Genomic DNA, 12,802 nt, shown 5'->3' with positions numbered 1-12,802 from the left:
TACAGCAGCAACTAATTAGAGCCACACTGAAATTAAAGTAACTGCACCAATACTCAGGAGAAGAAAGACTGGAGGAATGGGGAGAGAATAGCAAACACATTCTGATATGTGGATTCGTAAAAAGAAAAATTGCACACAAACAGAATTAAGTTTTACTCATTTACTGTGAATACCCACTGACTTGATGCACGCACACACAGCAACACACACACCTAGGCATGCACACACACACACACACACCATAACAGTGGGCATTCACTAGCGTGATTAAATCCCGACTGAACTCTCACCAATCCTCAAGGCAGTCCTTTAACTCACTTACACTCATTTAGCTTGAGATAAACCACCCCTGGCCCTATTGAATGACACACTCAAGACATCCTCCAAAATATCTATAGGCAGTAACAGTTGCTTGGTGATATAGCTATTAGCCTGAGGCGACACAGAGACAATCACAGTAGGGTGCTAACAGTGAGAGGAAACCGGACCCAATATCCAGAAATGGCCTAACTAACGAACAAGGTTTCTTTTTGCCAACAAGCTCCAAGGTTTGGAAAAACAAGCCACTTTTGAAGATGATGAGAGGCAGTGAGCAGTCCTCTCATTCTGTGCAGCCTTGGAAATAATCAAATAGCCATCTAGAGTAGGCTACTTTCTCTCTCCTCCACACAGCTCTCAGACTAACATTTAGTAGGTCTTTGTCTACCTCCAGTCTTCGTCTGATCTTCCGTTTTCATCCGAATCAAAGACAGGGTTTGCACTCAATGAAAGCTGCCTTGGTCGGGTTGAAGGGATACATTGCCCCATGACATTGGCATGAGTAAATGTGTCCTGTCAAATCTCAGACAAGTATCACTGTTCATTTCCAATAATTACTTTTCAACAGATGAAGATTGCCTGATAGATTTAGAATAACAAGCCCTTGAGTTTTGCCCCCGATTCATGGATTGGTATATTCACATGCATGATATGTATTTCAAACAGTTTGTTATGGATTTCCTTGCAGCATGCTTCACAATCACAGGAGGTTGGTGGCACCTTAATTGGGGAGAACGGGCTTGTGACAATGGCTGGAGTGGAATGGCATCAAATGCATGAAAAACATGTTTCCATGTGTTTGATGCTATTCCATTTGCGCCGTTCAGGCCATTATTATGAGTCGTTCTCCCCTCAGCAGCCTCCTTTGTATCACAATACCAGAATTGTTCAGGACTTGACATAGTATCAGATGGTCAATTCGAACTTTCCATGGATTTCCATGATCTGTGTTTTATGAAACAGTTCACAGGCATGGTTTGTTTGAGTTTTCTACTGCCAACCATTGTTCAGATGAAATATCTTTAGCAACAATTACAATTAGTTGTGGACAAGAACAATGTTCTACAACACAAATGTTATTGCTCCATAGAAATTGTTCGGACATTGAAAATGTCATGACGATAAGGTAAAAAAGACAACCTTCACACTTGAGGCCTTTACAAAATAGAAAACATAAGGACATTATGATGATTTTCTGGAGCATATCTAGATTAAATTGTTTACAGACTGTAAATGCGGAGGCACTTTGTAGTGATATTTCTCTCTGTTGGAAAAGGACTCTGCTATCTGGCATGTGCAGACTTCAATTAATCCCTCAAACAACTTTCTTCACAGCAATGGCTGTGGTGAAGCACAGAAGCCAGTTTGAAAAACAGTTCAAGGCTCCCAACCCTTGCCTGATTAAAAAAGTAATTTTGTCTGCTCCTGAATCAGTGCGTAATCATTCCCACCCCCAAAAAATACAGATCTGAAATCAGAACTGAGCTCTGAATGCGTCAAAAAGACCAAACATTGCTGGTGGAAATGGTATCCACTGTGGTGCCATATTTCCAATATTGATGCTTATCAAATAAGTGGATAATCATCTCTGAACTCAAAACTGTGGTTGCATAACTGTGTTCTGATAACTGATATGAAGGGGTTGCTATAAATAAGCAATGCTAAGGGGGATATGCTGGAAAATTGTTAATGAGTGACTTCACTTATTTGACTCACCACAAAATAAGAGACAGGAAATGAAGGAAATTCTTAGTCTTCTTCCAGGAAAGCATGAACTATGCTTCAGTATGCATTTCTGGGAAAAACTTTGTCATCATTGTTTTTGGTGAGTGGTTTATCCATGTGTTGGTTGTGATGTCATGGCAAGATGTTTCAAACTAAAGCCCAAACATTTCTCATAGCCACACATTGTGAAGTGACGTAGTTTATGATCATACTGTAAGATATGGATCCAATATGAGACAATAATAGAAGATTGCACTCTACAGGTAAATTATAGCACAAGAACCGATTATACATAAATGTGTGTGGACTTATCGTTTTCAACAACAACTTTAATACTAAACCACCGCAGCTGTACTTGACTGCATATTGTACATTCTCTGGCAACATCTTTTCCTTCTCTTTTACAAAATCTCTGCTAGACGGTGCCACAAGTTGCTCCAATGTCTGAGTTATAAAATATTCAGTTCAGCTCCCACCGGGCTACTCAAAACTAGCACATTGCTGTAACTATACGAGATTGTGCCTGTCCCTACACAGGGACTATGTCTGGTGATGTCTGGGTAAGGTTAAGAATATGTATGCATGTGTGTGTGTCTCTTGCAACATCTTCCTCATTGATTGTCTGTCTGCAATCATGTAGAAGCTTTTGTCAAAGTCAGTCTCATCTTGAACAACCCTGAATCCTGACAACAATCTCCACAGCACACAGACAAAGACGCTTGGGGATTTAGATACAGAAAGATGGATAGAGAGGTGGAGATGGAACGATCCCATTACCTAAAGCCCTCACAAAATGAAAGAATGCTCTTGCCCTGTTTGCCAGCACTAGCTACCAACGTCATCAGTTGTACGCAGAAGAGCCAGGCAAGGGTGATCATGAAAGACACAGCACTTACTGTATTGGCAGTTCCTTCCCATGTACTCCCCAGGGCATTCACAAGAGTAATTGGCAACCAGATCTGTGCAGATGCCCCCATTTTTACACGGTTCTTTCTCGCATTCGTTAACATCTGCAAGAGCCAAGAAAACAGAAAAGAGGCACATTAACTTCTTTGAAGCACACATGTTGGCAATTAGCAGGACATCATTCTCATTAGCATGCATTGGTGGGGAGTATGCATTGAATTTGCTCCATTTGTTAGCTGATTCTGCCTCCCACAAGATGCTTTCACAGAGACAGACGGGCTGGTTCCCTGAATCTAATAAATCAAATGGTTTCCTGGGATCGACCATTAATGCTACACACCAATTTAGGTTTGAGACTCTCAACAAACACATATAGCAGGCTGCTAAACCAATCCTTGTGTAGAGATTAGCAATGCAATGTAAAGAAAGTAGGTTACAATAAGTTAAAGGAATTTAAGGAATGTATGCATCTTCAACAGTGATAAAAGTCGGTTATCTTGTTCTTTTGAGGCAGATCGAAGTCAGCAAACTGTGTTTTCTTTTCGAAAATCAACATTGGTCCACAGTCTCGGTTTTCTATGTCTGGAATCTGTTACGGGCGTTGTTTAGTGTATGGGGCCAAGTCCTGCTAAGAATAACATGTGTCCTGTGATAGTACAGTATATCTCACAAAGGAACCTACTTTATGACATTCTGTCAGCCTCATGAACACAAGTATAAGGTTGCATATGATTTTGAGAAGAACCATAACTTGGCATGAATGAAATTTGGCAATATACCCATTATTCCCCCCTCTAGTAAAGTGAGTACTAAGACACTTAATCCCACTCTAAAGCATGCCCCTACTCTTCAGAGAATATACACACTGACTTCCTGAATATGGAACATACTCTGCAAGCTTAAGAACTCAAATATGATTAAAATATAAGCCTGTCTGGATGCTTTGTCTTTCTGAGATGTTGTCTTCAACATCTTAAGTGCAGGATCCAACATATCCATAATCACACACATTACCTCAAATCAGCTGATGGCATTTGTCCAAGTCCACAGCACACAGCATACAATCAAAACTCCAAATTAGGATCTTCTGTCTATTTCTCAATGTTAGCAGCATGACTGTTGAAAGACGCATGCAATACTGCGTTCTGAAAGTTGAGGAACTTTACAACCACATAGGTAAGCCCTGTGTCCATTGTGGTATGTAATGTTTTCATGTGCTACCTTGACAATGTTCCAGACATCATATAGGCAAACTTGCCATATATCCACCGTTATTTTTAAGGAGCACATGGAGGAATACAAAGTTTATGATGACTATTTCTGTACATTGGTGTGGCTCTCTGCAAAATCACCAGATGTTTTGGAAGCAAAACATTACTGAACAATAACGCGCCAATGTAAACTGAGAATTTTGGATATAAATATGAACTTTATCAAACAAAACATACGTATTGTATAACATGAAGTCCTATGAGTACCATCTGTTGAAGATCCTCAAAGGTTAGTGATTAATTTGATCTCTATTTCTGCTTTTTGGCTGGAAAACGGATGTGTGTTTGTGTGACTAGTCTCTGACTTAACATAATCATATGTTATGCTTTCTCTGTAAAGTATTTTTGAAATCGGTCACGATGGGTAGATTAAGAAGATTTTAAGAGGTGACATACTCCCCTCTTTAAATTTTGGGAATGAGGAAGGGATGGAGAGACATGAAACAGACCTGACTGCTCAGACTTCTAAGAGCTGAACTGCCAGAGCTGAGACACATAGTAGAGTATGGGTTGATACACCTCAAATAGGCACAAGATATTGACACCAACCATCTCAGATTGTTTTAAAATCATTTCTTTAGACTAGCAATGCTGCGAAATTATTTTGTTGCAGTATAATTTGATTTCTGAGAAATTAATCTAATTGATTGCACCCACATTGGTAATTTGAATTGATAGGATTCATATAATTTAAAATAAATACAGTACCCAGCATCACATTTGGAACAAATGTTTTTCTACCAATGAGTAGGACATGAGGAATCCCAAAATAAATTAAAAAGCCACCAATGGACCCCCGAGACCCCATGCCAACCTAAACCAACAACCGGTATACAGTATCAGTTTTCTATGTCTGACAAGTAGTATGGAGATGGGGTTTGAATTATTGTTCTTCATACTATGTAATATATTCCCAGCAAATTTGGTGATGTTTCTTTTTACCTTGTTCAGAGAAATGAGTCATTGAAGATTTTAGGTTTATGTCACATAATACATCCTGGTATAACCAGGTTCTGAACACTAGATTGGGCTGTTCCTGCTATTAGGTAGGAAGAGTGTCAAGATTTCCCCCCCTCAACGTTAAAGGGATAGTTCACCCAAATTACATATTGGTTTCTATACGTAGACTTGGGACAAGTTATGACAGCAATCCATGGCCACTGTTTCAAATGCGTGGCACAAATCCAATGTAACGGTACCTATATTAGCATTAGCATTAGCATTATTCGCATTTTGGGTTCATGTCATTATAAAGTATAGAAAGATTGATTAACTCAATTAAGTTAAATAATATAATTTGGACATGAAGTGTAAACATGCTAATATAGGTATCATTGACTTGCATTGGATTTGTACCAAAAATGCTAAAAAGTTAGGATTTGAAACTGTAACCAGGTAAACAAAACCAAAGCATGCATTGGTATCCACAGACTGCTTATAGGGTAAGGAAACTAACAAAAAAAATTGGGAGGGGTTTTGTAGTTTTCTATTCAATGCAATTAAAGTATCAGTTGACTTAGGACTCAAATTGCAGTTCCTATGCCTTCCACTAGATGTCAACAGTCTTTAGAAATTGTTTCAGGCTTGTATTCTGATAAATGAGGGAGTAAGACCGGTCTGAATAAGTGGACCCTACCGTGTCACAGAGCTTTTTCATGCGCAATCCCGAGAGAGTGGCTTTCTTCTTTACCTTTTATATTAACAACGTTATTGTCAGGTTGAAATATTATATGTCATTTAGGCTTAAAACAACCTAAGGTTTGAATATAAACATCGTTTGACATGTTTCTATGAACCTTATGGATACAATTAGGATTTTTTTTTGTCTGCCTGTTTTGACTGTGTTTGAGCCTGTGGATTACTGAAGAAAACTCGAACAAAATGGAGGTTTTTGGATATAAAGAGACTTTATCGAACAAAAGGAACATTTATTGAGTAAATTAATGTCTTCTGAGGGCCACCATATGAAGATCATCAAAGGTAAGGGATTAATTTTATCTCTATTTCAGACTTGTGTAACTCTTCTACTTGGCTGGTTACTGTTTGTAATGATTTGTCTGCTGGGCTATGTTCTCAAATAATTGTAAGGTATGCTTTTGCCGTAAAGCATTTTTTAAATCTGACACCGTGGTTGGATGCACAAGAAGTTCATCTTTAAACCTATGTTTAATAGTTGTATCTTTTCTGAATTTTTATAATGAGTATTTCTGTATATGAATTCGGTGCTCTGCAATCTCACTGGATGTTGGCCAGGTGGGACGCTAGTGTCCCACATACCCTAGAGAGGATAAAGATGTCATTCTCATTGAAAGCAAGTCTAAGAAGTGGCAGATCTGTTCTACATGCGCTATTTGTATGCTTGCCATTCTTAGATTTTATTTTTGCATCTTGTTCTTTAGATTTTGTACACCAGCTTCAAACAGCTGAAAAAAAACACATTTCATAGCAGTATAAACAGTACAATAATTTGCTACACTATATATTACTTGTTTTGTCATAAACTGAAATTAGGTGAACTATTAGAATTTTAGCAACCAGGAAATTGAGTAGCAATTTCTGCATATCGCATCTTTAAATTCAGGCTGTAATACAAGAAAATGTGGAAAAAGTCAAGGGGTGTGAATTATTATTGAAGGAACTGTTGCTAATCATTGGTGTCAATTGGAGATGCTGGCAAAGTGAAGCAAGTGTGATAAGATTAGTTTGAAAGAAACCCTGTAACGCTGCTGATTTCTTGTTTATCTCCATCTCTTCTCTTTGGAGACCTTGGCTGTAACTGTGATATGTGGTGTCACCAGAGGACAATCACAAGTAATTATTCTTGCATGTAAACGGCAGTGTGATTGACATGAAAACACCCGGTTAGAGACTCAGTACCCCACTGACTAAAACATTATTAGCGCCCAAGTTAACAAACAAGCACTTGTCGAAGGTAGCGAGAGGCTGTCGCAATCAAGGGAGATTATGTTTTAATTAATTCAACCAAGAGGGGCCGAACGATCTCGTTAAGAACTATGAACCTGACAAACAATGACTAGTGTGTGCATTATTGACAACAACAACAGACAATCATCATTAAGCTATTCAAGCTTTTGAAAAAAAATGCTTTTCAAGATCATTATCCTGCATTATTTAATAGAATTGCGTGAGAATACAGTATGAATGATCAAAGAAGGGTCTACTCATACCAAAGTGAGTCTAATGCATATTGCAAACATAAATCAGTGATTCCATTCAGAGCTCAACACACAGCAAAGTATGTAATTGGCTGACTGGGACACTCAGGTATTTAATATGGTTGTCACCTGCCTGTGTCCAGATGTGGGATGTCACAGACAGCATTTGTTGTATTTTCCTCTGTCAACTTTTTAGGCATTTAGGCACCTTGAATATATTGCCTTCACTATGCAGATCAACTTAATCTATATTTATCCCATAAATCCCATGTTATTAGTAGTACAGCACAGGGCTTTTATACATCACTGGCAGCAATAGAACCATAGCAGGCAGAATACACATGTATGACACCACAGATACCATAGGGGGTATAACAGTCAATCCAGTGAACAACCTGTGCCTGAGTAAGTCGAGCTGCTCTCAGTGTAACCCATCTAAAGGTCTCCTCTCCCTTTTTCTAGTTCACGGCCACCACTTTAAATGACTGAGCCATTCCGATTGCCTGCAGCAGCCGATAACACAGCAAGTCAAACACAGCCTGAGCCATGATTTGGTCCTTTGTGAGAAGCAAGCAACCCCCGGAAGGTCAGAGGTGGAAAAGTGGGACTTTAAAGCGCTGTGTAGTCGGCAAATCAGGTGAGAGAGATCGGATTACCTGGGGGAATGCAGTTAATCCGCCCTGCGAGAGATGGGCATGTGCTAGTCCACATGTCAGTTCAACAAACATTCCCCTGTTCTATCTCGCTACACCACAGGCACAGGGCCAAAAACTTAGGAACTGAGTCCAAGGCAGCCTCTTTGCATTTGATTCTGTCATTAACATATAATAATTTAATGCTCCGCACATTGCCAAATGGTTCAATTTGCTAAGGTAATTTGATTAGAATGATTATGTGCTTCAAACATGTTTTCATCTACTGTATTCGTCAGTTTTTCCTTATTTTACACTACAGATATTTTCAAGGGCACAGACGGCATCCCAGACGGCGTCCCTAGCCACGTCCTCAGAGCATGTGCAGACAAGCTGGCTGGTGTGTTTACGGACATATTCAATCACTCCCTATCCCAGTCTGCTGTCCCCACATGCTTCAAGATAGCCACCATTGTTCCTGTACCAAAGAAGGCAAAGATAACTGAACTAAATGAGTATCGCTCAGTAGCTCTCACTTCTGTCATCATGAAGTGCTTTGAGATACTTGTCAAGTATCATATTCCCTCCACCTTACCTGCCACCCTAGACCCACTTCAGTTTGCATACCGCCCCAACAGGTCCACAGACGATGCATTTGCCATCACACCGCACACTGCCCTATCCGATCTGGACAAGAGGAATAACTATGTAAGAATGCTGTTCGTTGACTACAGCTCAGCATTCAACACCATAGTACCCTCCAAGCTCATCATTAATTTTGAGGCCCTGGATCTCAACCCTGCCCCGTGCAATTGGGTCCCGGACTTTCTGACGGGCCGCCCCGAGGTGGTGAAGTTAGGAAACAACGTCTCCACTTAGCTGATCCTCAACACTGAGGCCTCACAAGGGTGCGTGCTCAGCCCCCTCCTGTACTCCCTGTTCACCCATAACTGCGTGGCCATGCACGCCTCCAACTCAATCATCAAGTTTGCAGACGACACAACAGTAGTGGGCTTGATTACCAACAATGACGAGACAGCCTACAGGGAGGAGGTGAGGGCACTCGGAGTGTGGTGTTAGGAAAACAACCTCTCACTCAACGTCAACAAAACAAAGGAGATGATCGTGGATTTTAGGAAACAGCAGAGGGAGCACCCCCGTATCCACATCAACGGGACAGTAGTGGAGAAGGTGGAAAGTTCCTTACACATCATAGATGTTACACATCATAGGCAAACTGAAATGGTTCACCCACACAGACAGTGTGGTGATGAAGACGCAACAGCGCCTCTTCAACCTCAGGAGGCTGAGGAAATTTAGCTTGTCACCTAAAACCCTGGCAAACTTTTAAAGATGCACAATTGAGAGCATCCTGTCGGGCTGTATCACCGCCTGGTATGGCAACTGCACCGCCATCCACCGCAAGGCTTTCCAGAGGGTGGTGCGGTCTGCACAGCGTATCACCGGGGGCAAACTACCTGCCCTCCAGGACACCTACACCACCCGATGTCACAGGAAGGCCAAAAAGATCATCAAGGACAACAACCACCCGAGCCACTGTCTGTTCACCACGCTATCATCCAGAATGTGAGGTCACTACAGGTGCATCAAACCTGGGACAGAGAGACTGAAAAACAGCGTATTTCTCAAGGTCATCTGACTGTTAATAAACATCCATCACTAACCCAGAGAGGCTGCTGCCTACATACAGATGCAAATCATTGGCAACTTTTGTCAATGTATCACTAGTCACTTTAAATAATACCACTTTAATAATGTTTACATATCTTACATTACTCATCTCATATGTATATACTGTATTTTATACCATCTATTGCATCTTGCCTATGCCGCTAGGCCATCGCTCATCCATATACTGTATATATATATATATACTGTATATGCGTACATATTCCTATTCCATCCCTTTACATTTGTGTGTATAAGGTAGTTGTTATGGAATTGTTCGATTTCTTGTTAGATATTACTGCACTGTTGAAACTAGAAGCACAAGCATTTCGCACCACTCGCATTAACATCTGCTAACAATGTGTATGTGACCAATAAAATGTGATTCAATTTGATTATGTACAAAGTGAGAAAAACACAACATAACCTTGTGAATATTCCAAACGATCAGTGATTTCAACATCTTGATCATATAATGTACCATTATGCAAGTATTACCATTTTTGTAATATAGGCTGAGTCAGGGAGAGAGTGAAAATTCAGTTGATCCTGAGGCGCTTGTCTGAGTGAGATAAACGAAGCGTTCTTGCACAGAGGAGACGGCAGAGCAGAGACTTAACCTGATTTGGTGTTCAGAGCACATCAGGCGGTTTTCACGTTGTCAACATCAGGAAGGAGGGGTGAGGAGGGACAGGCTATCAGGTTAAAGGATGTGTGTGTGCATGTGTGTGTGTATTTGGGACTAGAGCATATCAAGGTTCTCTATGTCCTCCGCTGACTAGCTCTTCTCCCTCCACTACTTTGGCTAGAGCATAAGGGGAGTCTTCTTGATGGTAAATTTAAATGTTATGTAATATTTCAATTTCAGTATGGCCCATTCTAAATCCTAGTGCTAATTAGATGTTTAAGCACTAAAACCTAAAATCATATAATTTGCAATAGGTTTTGGATGGACCAGTAATAATGCATGGCAGCTAGCCCCTGCTACTAAGCTCTCTGCACTACGCAAACCCTTACTCATGCCACAATTCCCCTTTCATCCGGCCCCCAACAACACCTTAGTCTATAGTTAGACCTGGCGCCCATTCTGATTGGATGAGCATGATGACTCAATCCCTGCTCCCTCCCCCGTCCTGTTCTTTACAAAACGTGTCTCAGTCGGACGATAATGAGAGCGATGAATAGCACTCTGTGGCAGGAAGGACACTTGCAGCGAGTGCTAAATTGGCTGCAGCGTGTCCAAGGAACAGGAATATGCCTGTGGTGTGGAGTTAAGGGGACAGAGCTGCCCTCTCTTTTGGGCTGCACTGACCCCTACTGAGAGTGCATCTGCTACGGCTACACCTCTGCTACACTACAACCATAATACAATAAAGCAATGCTACACTACAACCCTGCTACACTACAGCCATTCTACACTACAGCCTTCCTACACTACAGCCCTGCTATACTATAGCACTGCTACAATATAGCACTTCTACACTACAGCCTTGATACACTACAGCCCTGCTACACTACATAACTGCTAAACTACAGCACTGTTACACTACATAACTGCTAAACTACAGCACTGCTACAATACATAACTGCTACAATACAGTCCTGCTACACTACATAACTGCTAAACTACAGCACTGCTACACTACTTAACTGCTAAACTACAGCACTGCTACACTACATAACTTCTAAACTACAGCACTGCTACACTACATAACTGCTAAACTACAGCACTGTTACACTACATAACTGCTAAACTGCAGCCCTGCTACATTACATAAAAGCTAAACTGCAGCACTGCTACACTACATAACTGCTAAACTACAGCACTGCTACACTACATAACTGCTAAACTGCAGCACTGCTACACTACATAACTGCTAAACTACAAGACTGCTACAATACATAACTGCTAAACTACAGCACTGCTACACAACTGCTAAACTACAGCACTGCTACACTACATAACTGCTAAACTACAGCACTGCTGCACTTCATAACTGCTAAACTACAGCACTGCTACACTACATAACTGCTAAACTACAGCACTGCTACACTACATAACTGCTAAACTACAGCACTGCTACAATACATAACTGCTAAACTACAGCACTGCTACACTACATAACTACTAAACTACAGCACTGCTACACTACATAACTGCTAAACTACAGCACTGCTACACTACATAACTTTAACACTACAGCACTGCTACACTACATAACTACTACAATACAGCACTGCTACACTACATAACTGCTAAACTACAGCCCTGCTACACTACATAACTGCTAAACTACAGCACTGCTACACTACATAACTGCTAAACTACAGCACTGCTACACTACATAACTGCTAAACTACAGCACTGCTACACTACATAACTGCTAGACTACAGCACTGTTACAATACATAACTGCTACAATACAGCCCTGCTACACTACATAACTGCTAAACTAGAGCACTGCTACACTACAACACTGCTACAATACATAACTGCTAAACTACAGCACTGCTACACTACATAACTGCTAAACTGCTACACTACATAACTGCTAAACAGCACTGCTACACTACATAACTGCTAAACTACAGCACTGTTACACTACATAACTGCAAAAACGGAAGCCCTGCTACATTACATAACTGCTAAACTGCAGCACTGCTACACTACATAACTGCTAAACTACAAGACTGCTACAATACATAACTGCTAAACTACAGCACTGCTACACAACTGCTAAACTACAGCACTGCTACACTACATAACTGCTAAACTACAGCACTGCTGCACTTCATAACTGCTAAACTACAGCACTGCTACACTACATAACTGCTAAACTACAGCACTGCTACAATACATAACTGCTAAACTACAGCACTGCTACACAACATAACTACTAAACTACAGCACTGCTACACTACATAACTGCTAAACTACAGCACTGCTACACTACATAACTTTAACACTACAGCACTGCTACACTACATAACTACTACAATACAGTACTGCCACACTACATAACTGCTAAACTACAGCCCTGCTACACTACATAACTGCTAAACTACAGCACTGCTACACTACATA

The 12,802-nt window shown here is 40.7% G+C and overlaps 1 protein-coding gene across 3 annotated transcripts in view; it reads right to left on the bottom strand.

Annotated features, from left to right (window-relative positions):
• Positions 1-12,802, bottom strand: part of edil3a (EGF-like repeats and discoidin I-like domains 3a) — a 262,777-nt gene that overhangs the window by 82,044 nt on the left and 167,931 nt on the right. For all 3 annotated transcript variants that reach the window (XM_020488704.2, XM_020488703.2, XM_020488705.2), the window contains one exon: positions 2,940-3,053. In XM_020488704.2, coding sequence (XP_020344293.1) covers positions 2,940-3,053 — 114 coding nt within the window. The remainder of the gene's footprint in view (positions 1-2,939; positions 3,054-12,802) is intronic.

This window comes from Oncorhynchus kisutch, linkage group LG8, assembly GCF_002021735.2.
Source record: "Oncorhynchus kisutch isolate 150728-3 linkage group LG8, Okis_V2, whole genome shotgun sequence".
Classification (NCBI taxonomy): Eukaryota; Metazoa; Chordata; class Actinopteri; order Salmoniformes; family Salmonidae; genus Oncorhynchus; species Oncorhynchus kisutch.
Note: the sequence above shows the minus strand (reverse complement) of the source record. Positions and strands in the feature narration are given on the sequence as shown.